General features: G+C 38.8%; 2 protein-coding genes across 5 annotated transcripts in view; both read right to left on the minus strand.

Annotated features, from left to right (window-relative positions):
* Positions 1–4101: 4101 nt before the first annotated feature.
* On the minus strand, positions 4102–7033 carry LOC107548220 (eukaryotic translation initiation factor 4E-binding protein 3-like). Its single transcript, XM_016228846.1, has 3 exons — positions 6743–7033; positions 5918–6070; positions 4102–4584 (listed from the first exon to the last, which is right to left on the minus strand). The coding sequence occupies exons 1-3, from the start codon at positions 7029–7031 to the stop codon at positions 4553–4555; spliced, it is 474 nt and encodes a 157-aa protein (XP_016084332.1). The 5' UTR covers positions 7032–7033; the 3' UTR covers positions 4102–4552.
* A 1042-nt stretch (positions 7034–8075) lies between these two features.
* ankhd1 (ankyrin repeat and KH domain containing 1) overlaps positions 8076–22752 on the minus strand; it is a 67013-nt gene continuing 52336 nt past the window's right edge. For 3 of the 4 annotated variants that reach the window (XM_016228849.1, XM_016228848.1, XM_016228847.1), the window contains exons 17-36: positions 20136–20269; positions 19904–20015; positions 19670–19815; positions 19423–19565; positions 19121–19334; positions 18707–18882; positions 18451–18613; positions 18212–18307; positions 17992–18108; positions 17706–17871; positions 16239–16725; positions 15815–15970; positions 15416–15565; positions 13668–15322; positions 12696–12860; positions 12336–12590; positions 8924–9099; positions 8646–8771; positions 8318–8356; positions 8076–8224 (exon numbers count right to left, since the gene is read on the minus strand). In XM_016228849.1, coding sequence (XP_016084335.1) covers positions 8165–8224; positions 8318–8356; positions 8646–8771; positions 8924–9099; positions 12336–12590; positions 12696–12860; positions 13668–15322; positions 15416–15565; positions 15815–15970; positions 16239–16725; positions 17706–17871; positions 17992–18108; positions 18212–18307; positions 18451–18613; positions 18707–18882; positions 19121–19334; positions 19423–19565; positions 19670–19815; positions 19904–20015; positions 20136–20269 — 4736 coding nt within the window. In that variant the 3' untranslated portion in view covers positions 8076–8164. Of the gene's footprint in view, positions 8225–8317; positions 8483–8645; positions 8772–8923; positions 9100–12335; positions 12591–12695; positions 12861–13667; positions 15323–15415; positions 15566–15814; positions 15971–16238; positions 16726–17705; positions 17872–17991; positions 18109–18211; positions 18308–18450; positions 18614–18706; positions 18883–19120; positions 19335–19422; positions 19566–19669; positions 19816–19903; positions 20016–20135; positions 20270–22752 lie in introns of all 4 variants that reach the window. The other variant, XM_016228850.1, reaches the window with a different exon arrangement.

A 22752-nucleotide genomic window follows, 5' to 3' on the forward strand; every position in this document is an offset into this window, starting at 1 on the left:
CACATGATGCCCTCACTAAACTCCATTGGTTCACTTTTGTTCTGTTTGAGCTTGAACAAATATGAATTTATTTGTGTAGGCCTAAGTAAAATTACATATATTAAACTTGCATTTTGTTTGGTCTATATAGTGCAAAAACATGGCTGACAAACCCAACATGACGGAAATCACATCCTTTGATATAACTAAACTCAGGAAGACAGAGACCCAAGAAAAGAATCCCTTGCCAACCAAAGAAAGCGAGTATCTGATCCTAAAACAATGGTTAAGGATGTGTGATTATGTTATGATCAATATTTTGTTTTTATTTTGAATGTATTGGTTATTTCTCAATTAAAAATATATAAATGACAGTTATTCAGTTGCGGTAAATGTGTCACTTAGGGTGTGTGATTATCCAGAATTATAAATTTTTTCCCCATAATTTGATTTGGAATGTAGGCTAATCTATAAAAATATAAGGCTAAAAAACTTGAAATAGCCTATAGCATACTGTTTTACGTAATACATTTTTTTAATGATACTCAAGTTATTTTTATTACAAGTAATTTTTTCTGTTGCTCTGCAGAATACTAAAACACTCCTTAAAGCCTGTATTCTTGTGAAATTCTTTCTGCAGCTATTGAACAGGAGAGGCAAGGAGAGTCCACGCCTTGAACGGTGCCTTTAACTACAATCACACACAGCAGAGAGTGAAGGGAATGACTGAGATCAACAGAAGAGACTTGAACCAGTAACTGACGTGTCATTTGTTTTATAGTGTTGTTTGTTTGTACGAGAATTAAATAAAAACGTACTAATGTATTTGATCCAGTGGGGCCAGACGATCATTCAAAAGCAAAGCATTAGCGGTATTGTGCTCTGCACGCGTGGGTTCGAATCCCATCCTCGTCGGAAACTAGTGTTGTGGTTATAATTTACACGACAAGGATTAGAAACACGAATGCGTGAAAAGGAAATAAATGGTTATTTCTAACATTACATTCCTTTGAATCGCGTTGCAGTTGATTTTTACACGACATATCAGCACCGACTATAAATTATTGGTATAATGCGTCTACAAAACAAATGGATATAGACAACCTATTTATTATTATTAGTTTTTATCAGATTTCATCCGAAAAATAGAGGATTCAGAACTCCTGAAACAGCGCCTCATTTTGCCTCTAGATAGCACTACAGAACAGGAATAACACTCGCTGCCATACATGCTAACTGTAACTTAGCTTGTTCATTTATGACTATAAAACTTTTAGTGACGGATTACATGTAGTCCTGTGAGGCTATTTATAATTACTATTAAATATTCAAATAATAATTGGACATGTTTTGTCAAAATTTTCGCTGTGTTCTAAGTTATCTATGTTTATGGAGAATACTTACATTCCCGTAGCACGTGTAGCCTTTAACCTGACATTATAAATCCATCCATTCTTCAAACTGCTTGTCCTCTGTAGGGTCGGGGAATGCTGGAGATCTTACATTATGTTTATACAACGTGTATATTATGTATTATAAAACAAGATCATCTTAATATAAACATCTGGGTTTGTTCATTGGTGAGGGAATGAAATGTGATCTTTATGCTCAGTAGAATTGTGGTGGGGATTCAATGTAATCCCCTTTTCACACATTAACGTATAACAATACATGACTGAAACATGAGTAGCTACATTACAATTTGTTTCAATAAACAAGGCTTTACATTATATACACAGTCACTCACATTAGGAGACGGATACATTCAATTTAGCTAAAAACATCTGAACATGTAAATTCAAAACTAGTTAAACAGTCATGAATTGACAATCAAACTCAGTATCTGTCAATCTGAGGCAAATTGCTGTAAAATAGCTTCTTTTTTTTTTTTTTAAAGATGAGAGAAAATGAAGCTGGCACCAGCTTGTGTAAACATTACGTGATGTCGGTTAGACCAAGTCACAAAGAAGGTCCAGGACTGAGTCTCAAGGTTGAGGACGTGAGGAATGTGATAAAGAGAGTGTTAAAACAACAGGTGGTTTTGTGTACCAAACAAAACTCTCTAGCTCTCAGTATTACTGCCTCTGTAAGACAGCACCTGAGTTCACCCAGACTGGCACTGAGCCATGCCCGCTTTCAAAAGCAAGAATTATCAATGACAATAATCTGGTTCTTAACTCAAAAATGTCAAGGGAGTATATATTATGCATATGAATTAATGTAAGATTGTGGCATTTATTTATTAGTTTTTCTTAGACAAACATATTTGAACAGAACTGCTCCACCGCTTACTGATATTTGTAAAACTTTTGTCAAATCAAAAATAAAGAAATCTGCAGGCCCTCATGACTTTGTGTCAAGGTAAATAGTTTCTCAAAATACCAGATCATTTGAGTTCGGTTAGTTTAGGTTGTAAAATGTCACAGCTTCCTAAAAAACAATTAAATATTAAGACTCGTACACTCACATGCATTCAAAATGCAATGAAAATGTTACATTTTTACCTGATAGAAACAACAAATGACCCTTTTAGCATTATTAAATGTACACATTTGTTGAAAATATTGTATGTGTAATTGGCTTATTTTAAAACTATAATTTAAAAATATTTATTTAGTCATGGACTCATATGTCAGTGATCTACTTAACAAAAACAATCATCAACAGTATAATTTCCAGACACATTTTGTAATGGCACATGTTTAGTTCATGAGAAACAAACTGCTTTCAGACAGACTGGCCTGGTCATCGTTCAGGGACAGAATAGATGTGCAATGTGCATTGACCTGGCAGCACTTTATTATTTCTCAGTATCAACAAAGTGGCTTTCTAGGAACATGGCCTCCCTCTCTTATCATGTGCATACTTCAGACTGTCTGTATTAAGGGTGGAAAGACTGAAATTACATTAAACCAAACTATAGACTTTAATGCAGAAAATAGATATTGGTAACATTTGGAGCGGTTGGCATGTCTCCCCTTCTTCTCATCCTCATTACAGCTAAAGATACTTCATGCATGGGATCATGCATTATTCTGCATCATGTCATTTTAAAAATATATTGCTATATCCAAAACTAGGTTGAATGCAAAACTGCTATCCTAACCGCAAACAAAAACACTCCTGATATTACAGATGACCGGTCTACATTACAGTGACATGAAGGTGTCCGGTTCACCGATCATGTTCCAGTGAGTTTTAATGAAAGTCTTTCTTACATGACTACAGTGTTCTGGTTCTCAGGAGCAGTGTTTTGTAATTTGCACAATGTGACATCAGACAGGACACGCTCTGTTGTTGTTTTTACACTGACACTGATCTGATGAGAACGCTGGGATCTAGGCTGGAGGGTAAAGAAGTGATATTTACAATATTCATTCTACAAACGGAAAGCATCATTAAGATTAAAGGAATAATTTTGACAACATTTATGGTATATATTTTTGTGGCTATCATATTTGTGGCCTTCTCAGTTTATTCTAAAATGGGTTAGAGAGGCATTTACAATAGAAGTGAATGGAGCCAATTTGTTGCAATAGAACAGCTACAAGTTGTAAACAGTATGTACATTAACAATTTTAAATGTAAACACTGTGTAAAATAGTGTAAATCGCAGTGTACAAAATAGTGCTTGCTAACCTTTTCGGTGTAGTTATACCCAATTTTATATTACGCCTAAAATGACCATAAAAATGAAATAAAAATTTGAACTTCACAGCTCAAATGCAATTTTTAACTAAATGAATGTAAGTGGTTTTTATAAAATTAGCTCCAAATTTCTAGCTTTCAGTCTTTTTGTTTTCTCCGATCAACATTATTTGTATGGAATTGAAACGATTTCTTTAAATAATCTGAATACATTAACTCTACATAAAAATAACGATGTTGAAAAATTTTGTCAGAAATGGCTAGTAAATTTCTAAATTAGTAACACATTTAATCCTGAATTAAACTATTTTGAAGTAGAAAAACTAATTGTAATTTCTTATAAAACATACTCCAGTAACCTTGTTTAACGACTTAAACTTTTACAGTGTTCATGAGATTTAATATTTTAAATACTTGAAGAGACGAGTCAAAGATTTAAACCAATTTGTTTTAGTTTTATTCCAAAATGTCATATTACATTCAGAGAATGAACAGCAAACAGTACAAAAATCATCATCCAAACTGTTTATTTATGGAATATATGACTTAAATGCCCTTCACAGGATCATAGTTCCATTACAAAAATTAAATAACTGCATTTGAACTATCCTCAGACAGTAAAAATGTAGATTTCATAAAGTCACCTTCAGAATGGTTGTAAAAAATAAAATTAAAAAATGTAATGAAGGCACTGAATTAAACAGCAGCAGAAGCTGCATTTTCACCATAACATCCAGCAAACTCAAAACGCTCCACCCCACAACAGAAACACTTGCTCTGAGCATTTCATTATTTAGATAAAGTAAAAATAAAGCATGGAGGCATAAATGAAGGAATCCACAGCCGGTGTGATCATCCCTCAGATCACGAGCGCTGGTAGAACAGGCTGAGACAGTCCATTTTCCACATGAGCTGGAGACATCCATCACATATCCATCACAAACTGGTTGTCATCAACTGAGGAGAAGAGGAACGAGAGACAGAAGGGTTAGAGGGTTTAAAGTGTCACTGTGATCTCTTTCTAAAGAAATCCTTTGAACAGCATCACTCCTTTGCACGGTACACCCTGTGGATATTCCCCTGATATAGATATTGGACTTGCCAAACATTGAGCAAGTCACATGCATTTTTGTTTGCTTTTCTCATGAAATAACTTCAGTCACACCAAAATGCGACCTTGAGCTTAGAATGAAGAAAAAAAAATTATAATAATACAGAGAGGCGGCAGCCTAGGCCATATTTTTTCAGTTAACTTTTTTTTTTTTTTTTAATCAGTATAACTAGCAGAATAAATTCTTTGAGTTTTTACTCCACTTTTAATTTAATTGTATTTTAATACTTGCATTTGGTTTTTTTTTTTTGTCTGGATGTTTTAATTTATTAAATCAAAAGTGACTTTAATACACCTCTATGTTTTTAACTTCTGAATTAACGTTTTTAGATATTTTTCAGGGGGCTTATAGTTTAAACATCATGGTCTTACAAATGTCCTGATATCACAATGAAGAAAAATAATTATTTTTATTTAATAATTAAAATAATTACATTTGAGTAGTTTGGCATAATAATAATAATAATAATAAAAAAAAAGTCATGTGGTGCAACCAACATGCAGAGGAACAAAAAACAAAACAGGATGTGTTATTATAGAGACGACCATGTAAATTATTAACTCGTGATATTTGTATAAAAATAAAATAAATATAATAAATAATAATAATAAATACAAAAAAATAAAATCTCAAACTACTTGCATTGAAAAATAATGAAAAAAACTAATAATTTATTAAATATTACAATAAAAATAAAATGTACAATGTATGCATGGTGTAAGGAAAAATTTTATTACTTGGTTACAGCATCTGACATTCTGAAAGTCATTAAAAAAATAAATGTAATCTTTTTTTTTTTTTTAAACCAAATGAAGCCAGCATGAATACAGAGTACATTTCTAAAAACAGATTAAAAAAAATATACATTTTCTTATCATGGCCACTTTTATTTGTCATTGACATGTACTACACAGTATATGAATTCACATGAGACTTTCTCGGTCACATACTGTTTTTCAGTAGACAAACGTAACGTGCCACGCAAGTGTATTTGTCAACTCGCAGCAGAGAGAAAGGACAAAATCAATTATGAACAAGCTTAAACCTGTTCCTCAGGTTTTGTTTGAAGCTGTTGATTTGGAAATTGAAAACTGTATACATTAGGGGACGTGTGGGATTAAGACAGAACATGCATCTTAAAGCAAGTGTAAGAAAGAATGATATGAGGAGTCACTTACCAGCGAGATCTTTGCCGTCATCCTCGTGCTCTCCTGGCTGCAGCAAGGGTCTGGTGACCCCTGGTATGTGAGGAAGGCAGCAGGGTGGGGTGCGTGTGATCGGCGAGTTTCGACATTCCAAGAGAAACTTTCGATCATAGATGATCCGAGATCCTGCAGGGAAAATATCAATATTAGTTTAAGAGGTTCAGCCTCACAAAAAGTTGGCACAAGTTCATAGCATTTTTGCTTCAAGGGACTTTCTTCCTGCGGAGTTCTGCTCTATGTAAGAACTCAGAAAAACATGTTGTGTCACCCAAGTGAAAGCCTGTAGTGTAGTTTAGCTCATGTTGGAGTACTGGAAACAGGGTGAAGAGCTGACTGGGGTGCTTTCTAAATGCATGAGGCAAAATCACTCAAGGTGCCCCTGTTTAGATGTCCTGTAGTAACCCCAAAATGTAGCAACTTCACCCATTACTGCATAAGGACCCAGTGTGACTGGACTGACTGAGGTCTGACTCAATTAAGAATATCTAAAAACGTGAATTGAAATAAGTATAAGAAATGAGTTTTTCGATAGGACTTTCTTTTAATTCAATATGATTTGTGCTACATGTCCTTGCTGAAAACAAACATCCCTTTAAACCCAACTGCCAATGGAAAGAGTCAATCACAGAATTGTTTAAAAGGCAACCGGCCGCTTGTAAACATCTTATTGCCTCTGGCTTTATATGATTGCGCGGTGCAAACGATCAACTCACTAAACATAAAAACTCGCATGCAAAAAACATCACTAGTTATGAAATACATTCTGCGATTAAAAGTAAATACACTAGGTCGTCTCACCCCCGGGAGTTGTTGAAAACAGAGTTCCTCCAGGAGTTTGACTGTAGCTGTCAGGGAGCGGAGGCCAGCTGGAGCGGCTTGGGATCGGGCAGGTCGTCGAAGCTTCGCAGCTGCTTGACATGATGAAGCTAAATCTAAGCTCGGGACTTGAACGAACACACGCTAAGGGTTTGGCCGATCTGCTGCAGCGCTGCGCGTCTCTGCGCTCCACATGGTGGAAAGCTCGAGGGAGGAGATTTGTCACGTGCTGCAAACCTTGACCTCTGGCCAATCGGAAAGACGATTCCATCACTGACGCGCAGCGCTGAGGCCCTCTATGAGAGCCAGTGTTTTGAGCCATTTCATGGAATGTAAACTCTCCGAAAAGCACGAGGTTTTCGGAGTGATTCAGTTGGCCACATGATATGAACCCTACGATAAGATATATACAAATAATAATGTATGCATTTAGCAGACGCTTTTATCCAAACTTTTGACCAGTATGTGTGTTCCGTGGGAATTGAACCCACGACCCTTTGCGCTGCTAACGCAATGCAAATATATCTTATACTATAATATAATAATATAAGATATAACAATACAAACCCCAATCTACCGCTCAGGATGACCAATCCAGTATAAATATGCCTCCCCATATTTACAGTATCTTGTCATTTAATGCAGGACTAGTTCTACGTCCCAACAGTCTTTTTTTTGTTGTCTTACAAGATGTGCTGCCCATGTCCTAACTAAGACGTCAATTTAAATTCCTGGCAGGTCACCAGATTTTCAAAAAAATGTGAAAAGTTCCACAATATTAGTTACATAATTTTCGTCTAGTTTGTAGTGCTTTATTTTATACAGTTGTCCATGAATAGACAACTTGGATTGTGAATAGTTGCCCATGTAAAAACAAATCAAAACAACACACCGGATACATTTCCAACTTTTTATTGAATATTAAGGTAAATATTTCACATTAATACAGGCTACATAAAGTAGAGCCACTATACGACATGAAATTTACTCTCATTTTTAACCCTTTTTCAGTATGTAAACAATTATACAGGTATTTACCACTCTAAAAGGTCTGATTTCATTCTTTACGCAATCATCTAGGTCTTGGCCAAGTATAAATAGCGCACTGTCCTACTGAGCCCTGCCGACCAAGAACACTTTTACGTGGGGCTTAAATGTCAAAATGGCTATACTACTCAGAATGTATCCTGTTGAACAGGCAATCAATTTGTTCATAGACAGTGGTAAACTCGTTAAATCCCACACTAGATTCTTTCATTTTAGTTAGGCACATCGAGGGTGTCCATCTCTCAAATTTAACTTGTTTAACATTTTTGGGGGGACACATCTAGGTTAATACCACGTCTCAGTAATTAGGTAATTATCTTGTGTTTCTTGTTACTGCTCCTAGGCCTCTCGAACTGTTTAGTTGACATGATTCAGATGCACATTTCCCACATGTGGAGCCCAAGTGCCGGGCCATACCTGCAACAACAAGAATTCAAAGAGTTAGATAGCAAAAGGAGCTGTAATTTACAAACAAACACTTTCAGCTGGGGTCGACTAAGAGAAAATCACCTGCTGTGGGTCTGAATTCTCAGCAGTGTTGGGAACAACCTTTAGGATGGGATTCCAGGCAGGGTCAGAAGTGTGAAGACCATTGTATACAGGGCCTCCAGGACCCTCCACCATCTGCGGGTGAGGGGGGATCATTGCGCCACCGTACATTGACATTGGCAGCCCCTACACAGTCCATAAAACCAAACATTTGTGAGTAGATCTACAAATTAAAATTCTCCATTTAACTAATAAAACAACCAATACGTTTATGCAAATAATAAAAAATATATAACAATAGAAATTATATTTTTGAAGAGTCACTGTACAGTACGTACCTTTGGAAAGCCTTTAGGATGGGATTCCAGGCAGGGTCAGAAGTGTGAAGACCATTGTATACAGGGCCTCCAGGACCCTCCACCATCTGCGGGTGAGGGGGGATCATTGCGCCACCGTACATTGACATTGGCAGCCCCTACACGGTCCATAAAACCAAACATTTGTGAGTAGATCTACAAATTAAAATTCTCCATTTAACTAATAAAACAACCAATACGTTTCTGCAAATAATAAAAAATATATAACAATAGAAATTATATTTTTGAAGAGTCACTGTACAGTACGTACCTTTGGAAAATCCATGAAGTTGGTGGGCAGAGGTTGGTGGAAAGTGTTAGAAGGCGCAACAATCCCAGTATCATCTCGTTCCATAGCCTGGTGCTGAGAGAAGGCTGAAGGCTCCTGCATCTGCTGGTGCATCACTGGCCCTCCCATCAGGGGCTGAGACCAGCCTGACATTGTTTCTGTGAAGAACAGAGACAGATATGTATTATTCATCAGGCATGTGATCAGCTAGAGACAAAAAAGAAGGAAAATCTGACCACACCCCAAATCACGCCCCCAGAACTTATTAAAAATATATATTAGCACATTAAAAGATACAGTATATCTTATATTTGTAATACATACTACTGTCCTGTAAAAAACAAAGCAATATTTAATAATCATGATAACAATATAATATAATAAAACAGAAAACGGCTGTCACACAGCATGTGAGTACTAAACTAAGTTCTCTTTCATGTCTTATTGCGCTTAAACTTTCAAGTTTATTAAAAACACTTGAGTTACAAAAAAGTCAGTTATGTCCGTCGAAGGTAAACCACTGGGAAATAAATAGCATGTTTCAGGCATGTGATCAGCTAGAGACAAAAAAGAAGGAAAATCTGACCACGCCCACAAGCCACGCCCCCAGCACTTATTAAAAATATATATTTTAGCACATTAAAAGCTATATCTTATATTGTAATAATACATACTATTGTTCTGTAAAAAATAAAAAGCAGCATTTAATAATCATGATAACAATATAATATAATATATTATAATAAAGTACTATAATATATTATAGTCAAGTATATAGAAGTATTGTATTGTAAAAGTATTGTTATTATTATTATTAAAGTACCTGTCAAAAGTTTGGAAACATTACAATAAATAATGATTTTGAAATAAATATCTTCTGCTCATCAAGGCTGAATTATTTGATCAAAATAAAGGGGAAATGATAACAATATAATATAATATATTATAATAAAGTACTATAATATATTATAGTCAAGTATATAGAATTGTTATTATTATTATTAAAGTACCTGTCAAAAGTTTGGAAACATTACAATAAATAATGATTTTGAAATAAATATCTTCTGCTCATCAAGGCTGAATTATTTGATCAAAATAAAGGGGGAAAAAAGAAAAAAAACAGCAATATTGTGAAATATTACAAATAAAAAAAAGTGTTTCATTTTAATATATTATAAAATGTAATGTTATTCCTCTGATGCAAAGCAGAATTTTCTTCATCATTACTCCAGTTTTCAGTGTCACATGATCTTTTAAAAATCATTACAATTTATTTGACTCAAGAAACATTTCTGATTATCATCAATGTTGAAAACAATTTTGCTGCTTCATATTTTGTGGAAATTGGTATACACTGTATTCTTCAGGATTGTTTGATAAATATATAGTTTAATGAACAGCATTTATTTGCATTTATCAAATATGTTAATTTGTTAAATAGAAATAATTTTAAATGTCTTCACTCACTTTTTTTATCACTTTCATGCATGAATAAAATAATTAATTTCTCCCTCTTTTTTAAATCTTATACAAATGTTTGAGTGGTATCATTGTTTCCACAAAAATATTACGCAGCAAAACGGTTTTTAACATTGATAATAATCAGAAATGTTTCTTGAGCAGCAAATCAGCATATTAGAATGATTTCTGAAGGATTATGTGACACTGAAACTTGTCTTTGTAAACAACTTTTATAAAAGTTTCTATTGACGAATGTTACGTTCCCAAATGCCAATTAAAGCAACTACAGCCTATTATATAATTACATCACAACCATTGCGAATTTTATGAAGACACTAGCAATCTCAAATTCTCACTGCCATTCATAAAAAGTCACCGGGTTGAGTAACGGGTTTCAGTGCTGATTCTACTCGCATTTGGTGATTAGAATCATTTGAACGCTTTGAACTGTGCTGCAGATGGCACTGCGAGCTCGTGCAGCACTCTCTGGACCAATCCGTCCATGATGTTTTAGAAAATCTTTTCACAGTTTATTTAGGTAATAGCTTAAGAATAGGCATGGGCCGGTATGAGATTTTGATGGTATAACCTTAAGCAAAAATATCACGGTTTCACGTTATTGTTGTTACAGCTCTAAAATGTGTTAATTTCAAATGTCTGGGTTAAAAAAAAAAAAAAAAACCTGAACAATATATTTTGTGCAACACACAGAATATTTGGAACAGTAGTATTTGTTTATTTTTTCTTTGATTTGTTTCTGAAATGTGGGCTGTCCTGCAGCTTTTGATGTGGATGGTTGATTTGCTGCTAGAGCTACTGCTGCTCTAAAAAAATAAAGACTGACATCTTTATTTAACCTAAATCTGTGATTACAGTTATTTAATTTTAGTTATATAATTCATATACATATCATTTATATAATTTCATATACATAATTTGATTTAATAATAAACTAATTTGAAGCAAAAACAGAACGTGCTGACTAGCTTTGTGAAACTATACTACATGCCTGAACGAAACAAACAGCAGAAGCTCTGAATGGGACGCAGATTCACTCTCTGACAGCAGGAGGCGCTTCTAGAACACCAGATACAGTGTTTCCTTGGTCACTGCCATAAAACCCAGCTGGCTGAAACACTGCTTTAATGTGAATTATACGAGATGAAAAGAAAATACAATCTAAACAGTCAGTTCCCCTCAGAAACATATTTATATAAACCCCCAAATCAATATTGAGGATTTTCTTCCAATAGTTCGTGCATCATGAACAGTGAGTGATCTGCCTGCTACAGTATTTTTCTCTGTGCGTCCGTCTTCAGAGTCTCTGGCCTCTGTTAACGGGCGTTTACGGACTTCATATTTTCACATAAATGACATTTGGAAAATGATATGCATTGCAACGCAGTTTGTGCAAGTCCAGAACAGAGATCGGCTGCAATAAAACAATAAACGGCCGGTTGCCGATCGTGTAAGTTCCAGAGGAAGCTCCTCCGGCCATCACACACACACACGTGACTGACCGCTCACTCGCACCAACAGGAGGAGGAGATGGTGTGTTACTCTCTACACTGCACTCAACCTGAGGGAGTCCTACACTTTCAGTCTTTGAGGAGACATGAAAAACAGCACATACCGCAGGAACGGTATAACGTAAAATATATTAGCGGTTTTGAAACCGGGAAATTTTCATACCGCGGTATACCTTGAAACCGGTAATTGGCCCATGCCTACTTAAGAATCACATGGGTTGTCCCTCAGAGGTCGGAAAATACGGAAATCCGTATTTATACAGAAAAATCACATCCCTGATTCGTTTCAAAACCCAACTCTTCACATGTAATGCAATGAACAGCAACCGTCACTGCATATGCAAATATGTTTATTTCACAATATTTAGAACAATTCGTAAATGCTGACTACATCACAGACTCACCGGAGGCACTGCCCACTCCAAAAGACCAGATGCCACCCTGTCCAACTGGTGGGGTATAGCTGGTGGGCAGCATGGTGTGGTTGACGGTGCCAGTTTGCCGGATACGGGCCAGGCGCTCTGTTCCAATTGGAGGGGGCACTTTACGGTCCTGCTGGTTGGAGCTACTAGGTTTTGCCTGGATCAGAGCGGGAGTCACTGTAGACGTGCAAAGAGGTGAGGATGCCCCGGAAGACACGGAGGGCACTGGAGACTCACCTAAAAACAAAAAGAAATGAAGAGACCGTCAGAAAGAACACAAGCAATATGGTCTTATAAAAAAAGCAATGTGTTCCATGGTGCATCTGCAGCATAAAGGCTTACAAGAGGTGGAGGCACTCCAGGGATGGGGAGAGAAGTGCTGGCGACTGAAGGAAGGTGTGCCCACAGGAACAGGACCTGGTAGGAACACAGGGCTGGCAGATATGCTTGTGGTAAAGCTGGGGAGCACAGTGGACGAGGACATAGAGTTGTCCATGGGGTGTATACCTGTGATACAGAGTGAACATAAAAGGATTGACCCCAATCACAAAACAAAGAAGCAAGAACATCAGCAATAATGCATGTTATTTAAAGCAGGAGTGTCCAGTCCTGTTCCTGAAGGGCCACGTTCCTACATAGATTAGTGGCGCGTTCAAGTCATGTCGGATAGATCGTATTTACGAACTGAACGCACATGAACGCCACCACATTATATATATTAATATTACGAGTGGGGAAACTTGAAATTTTCTTTAAGCCACAAGTTTCCAAGTTGGGGGCGTCAGTGAAAAAATGTGTCGGATGCAATGGATGCAGCCAAAAACTATAGATATGCAGCATCTGTATTGACAGTAAATTTGTTGAAATGAATAAAATTATTTTTTGTAATGTACATTAACACTATATAAGTTACATTTACAAAATAGTATATTATTGTATAAATACCATAGAATATATAATGATTCAGTTTACATCACCTTCACAAATTGAAGAAAAACAGAAAAAAGCAAAAACACGATGTACATTCTTTATTCATCATTTTGTAGAGTAAAAAAAATTATGTAGAAAAGTTGTTCCGACCAAAGCGACTTGAACACAGGACTTGATTTGTTAACTCGTAAGTACGCATGTCCCAGGAGGACTTAAATGCAGCATGGGTCCAACCCTAATTAAACACACCTGAACCAGCTAATCAAGGTCTTGGCATTAGAAACTTCCAGACAGGTGTGTTGTTGCAAGATGATGCAAAACTCTGAAGGAAGGTGGCCCTCCAGGAACAGGACTGGACACCTTTGATGTAAAGATTGCACTTACCAATCGGACTGGAGACAATTCGCTGTGAGGAACAGCGATATCCTGGAGCTTTTGAGCCATTGGGAGGAGGTATGACACTTTCAATCTGCCCCATTCCACTTATGTATGCATTAGTCGGGGCACTGTAGGGCTGCTCTGGAGGGGTACGTGCAGGTAGATGGCAGGCACCCCAAACCTGGTTGTTGCCCACTTGGTTGCTGTCGAAGATGCTGCTAAAGTGATTGAAGATAGCCGCAGGGCCAAAGTTGGGGGGCAGTTGCGCTTTTCCACTGTGCAGGTGCATTTGAGAGCCATTTATCATGCCCATAGTAGAGGACATTGGGAGAGAGGGAGGGGGCATGCCTGTCGAAGCCAGGCTGGGCTGAGGCTGTTGTTGTTGCTGTTTGAGAGGTTCCTGTGAGGCTCCCGGAGGCACAAACACAGACTGCTGCTCCGGAAGGGCCCCTGGAGCCATATGGTAGTAGGGTGCCGGTGGCTGCATGCGTGAAGTGACACCGGGTGCGTTGGGGGTGGCATAATGAGGTAAGGCGCTGCTGGTATTAGTGACCGTGCTGCTGCAGGTCGGAGGTGGCAGGCGTGTGACGGGGTGAGATGAGCTTGGCTGTGATGAGGAAGGGGAACTGGGTTCTGTGCTGGAAGGAAAGTGTGACGGAAGTGACTGTCGGCTCTCGGCCTGTACAGGCAGCATCGAGGGGCCAGAGGGAGACGAGGTGAAGTGCAAGGGAGCAGAGGGGCTGGGCCCATCACATGGAGCTCCTGCAGCAGGTGTGGCAAACTCTGTGACGGGCTTCTCTTTAGCTGGGGTGCTGAGGCTGGCCGGCTCTGGCTTGGGGGGAGGGGGATGCTGTGGAGGTGGAGCAATGGGCGCGGATGGAGGTGGAGGGGTCGCAGGGGTTGTGGGAGTGCAGCTGATAGGAGATCGAGCAACTTGCACCGAGGGAGCGCTGCTGCCGGTAGAGGCCACAGTAACTCCAGCTCCAGACTTGGGCTCTGTTGAGAAAAGCTGCTTCCGGACAGAGGAAGGTGTGGGGGTGTTGGCGGGTGCGGTACTGGTGGGAGAAGTGGTAGAGGCAGTGGGAGTCGAGTTGCTGGACACAGGAGCAGCAGGATGCTCGGTGTGGGCCAGAGCGGAGCTGGCGGAACGTGGCACAGAATTACCGCTGTGTTTGGGTGAGCTGTTAGCACTACCAGGGCTCACAGGACGAACAGGGAAAGGACCCCAAGTGTTGGGAGAGGATGAGAAAGTGCCACCAAACTGCGCCATGGGTAATCGAGGGTGGCGGATCTGGTTCATGGTCTGGGCTGCTAGAAGAGCCAGCTGAGGATGAGCATAAGCAAGTGGTGGCAAAGAAACGAAGGGGGGCCTGATGCCCGGTGCCATACTTTTGCCCAACTTGCCAGCCTGCTGAGCTGTGAAGTTGGTGGAGGACTGGAAAGACATGCTGGAGGAGGGCACTACAGATGGTAGGCCTTTTGAACTGGCCGCAGTAGTGCTTGTGGCCCCAGTGGAGGTTGTGTAGGTGGAGCTGATTTTGGTGTTGGCTCCAGGTGGCCGGATGTGGTTACGAGGGATCAGGTCCTCTAGCTCTTTGGCTGGGTCCTGGATCAGCGCGTTGATCAGCTGCACTGCATGCCGTGTTGACTCAGTACCACCTCTGCAAACCAAGAGACTAAGCATAAGTAAGAAATTTCAGCAAGGAGAATCGGTCAATTGCTAGTGTCCTAATAACTTTCTGCATAATTTTTACCTGATTGTAATCATTCTCTCTCCATTCTTGTCCTTCTGTTTGTCCACGTCGATGTGTGCACCTGTAACATCTTGGATGGCCGTAATGTTGCAGCCACCTCTACCCATAATCCGAGACACCACAGAGGCAGGGACAGAAAGCTTCTTGGACCTAAGGGAGAAATTACATAGCTAGATTTTTGGGCAAAGCGAAACCCGATGACAGTACTCCAGTGTTTGCAAGGATGTTTCAATTCTGTTACTGAGGTTTTTAGCACATTGCTAAGTCTAAAGAGCTTATCCCAAAGTTTCTAAGATATTCGGATCCTTAGACATAGCTTACATCCTTGCTTCACTGTAAATCTTTCAGTTTTTTTAATCCTGTTACTTTTAGATTGCAACATTAAAAAGTGACCCTCACCTCCGAACCACCTCTTTCCACCCCTCTTCTCTCTTCTGGCCCCTCTTTGGGCTAGTGAGATTCAGCTTACTGTTGGGCGAGGTGACTGGCAGTGAAATGGTCTTGAACGAGGGGGGCAGGGAACTAGGTGTCAAGTCACTGTTAATCTCATGAGATCTGTTAATGTGAATAGAAATAGGAAGTTTAATCATCTTCCCAAACAATTTTTTTGGCAAAAACCTTTAAAATGGAAATGCAGTATCTTGTCAAATCACAAGTAAGATTCTCTTTGCAATTTGTTATTTGCAGTTATTACCTGTAGTGAAATGTAGCATATTATACTACAACAGTTCAAGAAAATAAACTACTAGGTAAGATCTGTCAAATGCTGAGGTAATGATGTGACAAGTGCAGTAGCAGCAAGCAGGAGTACAGTAACTCTTACTTCTGCTGTGGTTTGGAGATGGACACCGAGAACTTCTCACGAGAGCCCGGCAGCGATGGCCCCGGTCTCTTCTCACTTGCGACATGCGGCTGGTTAGAGCCTGCAAGGAACGAAGGGGCGGAAGAGGACGACGATGAAGGCAGGTCAGGGAGCTCTTGACTCTTACTGCCGTTGCTGCTCTCGCTGTTGCAGTCGGTGCTATCTAGATTCGAGTCGCTGGTGCCTCCCGGTGCCCCACCCCCTCTCGGTTCTCCATGGATCTTATTTTTGTCAGCTTTCTGCTGCGCCAGCGCCACCAGTGGGTCTTGAAGGATTATCGGTTCACTAGGTGAATCCTTGGTCTTGTTCTTTTTGCGATTGGTGCTTGGTGTGGTGGCCACATTGGCTCGCTTTTTGCCGAATGTGTTAGTGAAAGTTGTGGAGGTGGCGGAGATACCGATGGTTGTGGTGGTGGTAGCACTTGGGGGCTCAATGGGAACCTCCTCTTCTGCAGGATAAAATAACAATAATGCATCAGAAACCAGAACAGAAACAGTTTATAGAAACAGATACAAAAAGTTTAATTTAGCCCAAAACAAATTAAATGAATCAAATCACTCAAATAAAACAAGTTTATAAATATTGAATTTCAAGGCAGTTTTTAATAAATTTTAATAATTATGTTTCTACTTAAATGTGTTGTTGAAACATTTTAAACTGTGCCAGAATTGTCTGATAAACTTGCTTTCATGGAAAAAATATAATGATAAATGTAATATAGCAGGATATATTTAGCAAAAAGTTCCTCTCTAAAATAATTTTTTCCTAACGAACTAACAAGCTATGGACACTGAATGGCTTTCCTGAGGTAAATTTAACGTTACGTATTTACAAGCTGTTTTATAGACCTTTTTTCTGTGGTTCACTTGAACTGAGGCTGCTAAAGCAATCCATCACGCCACATTAAAGAGTGCCAGAATGACATTTATTGTTTGAATTTTGAAATAAAGTCTGACTTTTCATATTTTGTCAATTTGGTTTCATATCAGAAGTAACAATCACAAAGCTTGTTTCAAATAATGTTCAGTGAAGTTTTGCTCAGAATTTAGATTAATAGATGAACCTTGGGATTTAAGAATCTATATTGTTTCATCAAAATAAAGATTGATTAAAATCAAGAAATCAGCCCTAGTGTCCACACAGCTGACATGTTTGCCTGTTGTAGCTTATACACTTTGTAGACATGAAATAGATGTTGTCACAGTGAAACTGTGTCATTCGAGAAGCACTAATTAAACGTCACCATGATCAATGATTTTGGCTCTCCAAACATTCTGGCGGAACTTTAGTGTCTTTTTGGTTGTTGAAATTTCAGTGCATCACTACAGAAGGTCACAATTTCTTTTATTAAAAAAGAAAAGAAAAAAAAGATTTGAAGCTAGGCATTTTCTATGATATCTGGCTATAAACAGACAAGGTGCTTCTCACCTTCTGCAGAGTCGTCCTCCTGATCCTGCATCTCACAGAACACCTCTTTCACTTTAGCCTCCTCTTCCTCCAGCTTCCTCTTCTGCTCTTCCTTCTTTTTCTTGCGCTTCTCCTTTCTCTTCTCTCGCTTTGCAGCCAGAGCCTGCTTTTTGCTTTCTTCACGAGACTATGATAAAATTTGAGAAGAACTTGATACATCATGCTGCAGATTGTGGTGACTAATATAAAAATCCTCAAAGTTAGTTAGCTCAACAGTTAGACTAACTGGCCATCTGAAGATACAAACCTTCTCCAGATCAAGTTCCTTAAGTAGAATGCTGGCGTTCTTGTTTGCCTCAGCTGCCTGCTGATCTTTGGCTTTGACAATGGTCTCCATGCACTGATGACACTTCTTCAACAGTTCCTGCAGAGTGACAATGTGAACGTGAATTAAGATGTGACTAAGATGTCAAATAATGTAAATAGTCCTCTATAGGTATATAAGGCTGTGTGTTGGTCTTTTATACCTTATCTGCAATAGTTGCAATGTATCTCATGCACTCAATGTCAGATGGGAACTGGTTGACTTCCTTCACCAGGTACTGCACCACTTTTACATGACCCTAAAAAAGGATATATTTCAGTGCTTTACAACAGATTATCATCATCCATTATTTTTCTACAAAAGAGCAGCACAGCACCAGTGACATTTAGACATAAGCCAAGATGCTCATCAATCCTATGGCCAGCATGACAAACTGCTCACCTTGCGGAACGCTGCCATGAGGGGGGTTATTTTGCGGTTGTCTGCTGCATCCACTTCGGCTCCAGCCTGCACCAACAGCTGAACCACATCAAAGTGGCCACCGTTAGCAGCAAGCCACAAAGGGGTGTTCCCCTTCTTATTTCGCACGTCAATGTGAGCCCCTCTACATCAACAGAGCAGAAACACAGCGTGAGATGCTACATTCTGGAGAGAGGATCGACTGGTACTGTACACCAACAGTGTTACAAAGACACACCTGCTGATGAGAAGCTCACAGAACTTGTAGTGACCCTTGTCTGCAGCAATGGTGAGGGCGGTGTCACGAGAGGAAGGAACCGGAGGGGCATTGACATCAGCCCCTTTATCCAACAGCACACGGCCCACTTCAGCATAACCACCAGACGCAGCCTCCATGAGAGGGGTGAGGCCAGTCTAGTGGAAAGAAAGGTCCCATTAACATTTATTTAATGGTAACATTTATTTGCAATTAAGTGCCAAAAGAACACGTGAAGTATATTGGTTACACAATTTTCCGATTTTTAAATAACTTTTTTCATACTCAAACGTTTATTAACAAGTTTTCGTGTATAACAATTTTCTTTCATAAAATGCTGCCCTACACAAGGACCACACTGCCCAAGTAATAACACGTGGAAAGGTGATCACAGACCTTAGCGCGGTGTTCCACGTTGGCCTTGCGGTCCAGAAGCAAGCTGACCACCTCTGCTCGGCCTTGGAAGCAGGCCAAGGTCAGTGCTGTGTTACGATTGGTCTCAATCTGTGCATTGATATCAGAGCCCATGTCTAACAGCAGCTTCACCGCAGGCACGTGGCCGTTCATGGCTGCCAACATGAGCGGAGAAATGCCCAGCTTACTGCCAGTCCTATAAGAGAAATACGAGTTTATACTGTTAAAACAAACAGCATCTTAACACGAGTCTTGATCAAATCAATGGGAGCAGATGTTCTGACCTAGAGTTGATTTCAGCACCAGCATTCAGAAGGATCTTGATGATGTTGACGTAGCCCCCTGAGGCCGCCAGGCTGAGCGGGGTGTAGTCAGAAACATTACGGTGCTCCTTGTTAGCCCCACGAAGCAACAACAGCTCCACCACCTGTAAATATGGAGATAAACTAATGTATTTCCAAGTCTTTGGTGCATTTTGGAGGGTTTAAAAGCTTATCTGGTGAAGAGGCAGAGTTAACACTGTTAGGGTACCTCTTGTCTGCCACCCGAGCAGGCGAGGGACAGAGGGGTGTCTTTGGTCCTCTCAGACTGAGCTTCAATGTCCCCTCCCTTGTCCAGTAGGATCTCCACCACACCCACATGGCCCGCAGTCGCAGCTAGGATTAGGGGAGTGAACCCTGTGCGCAGACAAGTAGAGCGGCACTCAACATCTCTGTAAATTTACTATACCGACAACTTCATGGATCAAATGAAGGAGCCTCTTACCCTTCTTGTCCCTGTGCTCGATGTTTGCCCCACGTGCAATGAGCACTGAGACAAGCTCTTCATGGCCACCCGCGCAGGCCAGGGTCAGCGCTGTGTCATGATTGCTCTCAGTCTGAGGGGAAGATAAACAATTTGCTTAAAAACAAATATGGACAATCTTATGCCTTAATTTATGATGTCTGCAAATGTTCCTTAGCAGTCATTTTGCTGAATGCAGAGAAGATGGTCTTACATGTGCGTCAATGTCCACTGAGGGGTACAGAGGGAGCATGGAAGGTGGGGAGACTGAGTTGATGGGCGACTGTGCGGAGGGCTGAGGGGAGGGCGAAGTTGTAGTGTTTACCACAGGCACTCTGCTGTTCACAGCTGCAAAGACACAGACCAATGTTATTTTCAGGGGTTAAAGCAAAAAAAAAAAATCCTGAGGCTGAATTTTTTTCCGGGGGCGGGGCAGCACATGCAAAGCATGCAATGATTGTGGAAACTTTAACATTTGAAAGGATACTATGGCAAAGTAACCGCTTTCCTTATTCAAACTGATTTTTTTTCATGAATATATGGTTGACCTGAAGAATGAAAGCTGTATCTTACACTTTGAAAATTATGAGCTATATCACTGCTTATCGACACTAGGGGTGTGACAATACACTTAGCTCACAAGATGAGACAAAATACAGAAACTTGGTTCACTAGAACGACAAGATTTGTATATTTTTAAGAAATTTTCAGTGACAAAATGTCTTTTAATTACAAAAAGTAAAACAATGCAGTTGTATTTTGAAATATTTTAACTAATCTAGGGCTGTAACTAATGATTATTTTGGTAATCAAGTAATCTACTGATTATTTTGACAACTGAGTAATCTAAACTTTTTAGTAACAAAAATTGACCCAAGTGAAAACCAGGCTTTAGTATGACTATTTATATATAGCAATGAGGCAATAATAATTGTCTCAAATAAAATATCAAAGCCAAGTAATTACATGGTTTTATTGAACAACACTGTTAAAATACGTAATGTAATATGCCTATACATAATATGAACATAACCAACTTAAAGGGTTATTTATTATTAGGGTTATTTTTTTTCTGCGATATGAAAAAAAAAAAAATCAGATGACTTCAATAGCTCTATTTGGAAAAAAGAAAAAAAAAATCAATGATTGGGGTGATTTTGTAGGCGAGTAAATCAGCATAGGAAATAAACTAATTACAAGCATAGATAAATAACAGAACAAAGATACAAATGAAATAAACAGTGCTTTATATTTTTCCGGTAAGTCTAAGAGTATTTAGGTACAGAAATTGAATAATAAAATGTAAAATAACGGCATAGTTTTCACTATAAATTAAATTAACAAATCTGTGTTAACGCTACAAAAGTGATTTTTCTTTGGGTTTTGTTGTTTGATTAACATTCATGACACAGAAAGCAACAGGAACATTAAACTGCTGTGAATGTGAACCAATATACTGTTCCACATGCATTTTCTTTCTCAATTGTTTCCCTTCACCTAAGCCATAAGCATCTGTGTTTACAAGGATACTTGCAGAGCACAGTATTTCAGGCACAAATAGACTGCTTTTTAATTAGTTTTTCTATGTAAATATGCACTAGATCAGTGGTTCTCAAACCTCTCCATAAGGTAACCCCCAGCCCTGCACATTTTGTCTCCCTCATCCATCACACCTGCAAAATGTGCAGTGCTCGGGGTACTTCATGGAGAGGTTTGAGAACCACTGCGCTAGATGGCCATCTTTGACCATTTCGCCTCACAGCTTTTTCAACTTGTCACGTTTCTCCATTTATCAGGGTTGCGACTCTGCAATTGGATCCAAAAATTCTGATTGGCTAGTAATGTTAGTTTGGTTGAGAGTGAAAGCTGTGCTCCTCTCATACCATTGGTAGGCAAACTGGTGGACACGAAAGTGATATCAAATTTTTATTTATTTTTTAATGTAGGATTTAGTTTTTTTCCACTGCCAAACACTGCACGCCGGAGATCCAGCACGGTGCTGGAGAACTTTATGCCCTGTATTTGAGTAATATTTACTATTATAAGTAATTATTAATATTTTGAATTAGATTTTATTTTTGTATTTTCCATTTTCATTTGAACTTTAGTGATTTTACGTGATTGTCATTTTTATATTTTTATTGAGCCTTATTCTCATTTCAATTTTAGTTTTAGTAATTTTAGTACTTAGCCGTAAACTTATTTCCGTTAGTTTCAATGGCAATATTTCTAATTTTAAGCTTTCATCTAATTTACATTTTATTCCAGCTTCATTTTAATTACCCCAAATATTTTTTAAGTTTTAATTTCAGTTAGCAACACTGAGTTAAACACATTAAACCACAGTGACTTCAGCAATAATATATCCTCGTGCTGAAATCCTTACATTTGTAAATTAAAATAAAAAGCATATAAAAATAGAAGAGATTAAAACTAATTTGAAGACAGCATTAAATGGCTCAATCAGAGATTTCCTTTCACTTGTATTGAAGAATTTCCCATTAAAAAAACAAAGTCAGAGCTAGGGGTGGGCGATATACCAGTGGACACGATTAATCAGTAGAAATTTGTCAACCAGTAGAGATTTTGGACAATTGTCTCTATTGGGTTACATGCTCAAGACGTTGCTGTGCTACTTGGTTGTGAAAACGTATAATTTGCAAGTGCATTTTTTTAAGCATTGCAGTTTAAAAACAATTGATTACTTTAGAACAAATAAATAAGAAATGGTACATACATTGTATACTGTAGTTTTTTTGTCCAATTGCTTGTAATTAGTTTCTAATTCTTATTTAACTGCTGACTGTTTACTTGTCTTCAGTGAGCTTGAG

Source organism: Sinocyclocheilus grahami, unplaced genomic scaffold (assembly GCF_001515645.1).
Source record: "Sinocyclocheilus grahami isolate Dianchi unplaced genomic scaffold, SAMN03320097.WGS_v1.1 scaffold344.1, whole genome shotgun sequence".
Taxonomy (NCBI): domain Eukaryota; kingdom Metazoa; phylum Chordata; class Actinopteri; order Cypriniformes; family Cyprinidae; genus Sinocyclocheilus; species Sinocyclocheilus grahami.

What these genes read in the sequence shown, in the direction of transcription:
- LOC107548220 (XM_016228846.1), bottom strand. Translation starts at nt 7,031, where the DNA reads ATGGAATCGTCTTTCCGATTGGCCAGAGGTCAAGGTTTGCAGCACGTG. An exon ending in GTTTTCAACAACTCCCGGGG is followed by an intron (nt 6,071 to 6,742) that starts GTGAGACGACCT and finishes TTTTCCCTGCAG; the next exon opens with GATCTCGGATCATCTATGAT. An exon ending in TGACGGCAAAGATCTCGCTG is followed by an intron (nt 4,585 to 5,917) that starts GTAAGTGACTCC and finishes TCTTCTCCTCAG; the next exon opens with TTGATGACAACCAGTTTGTG.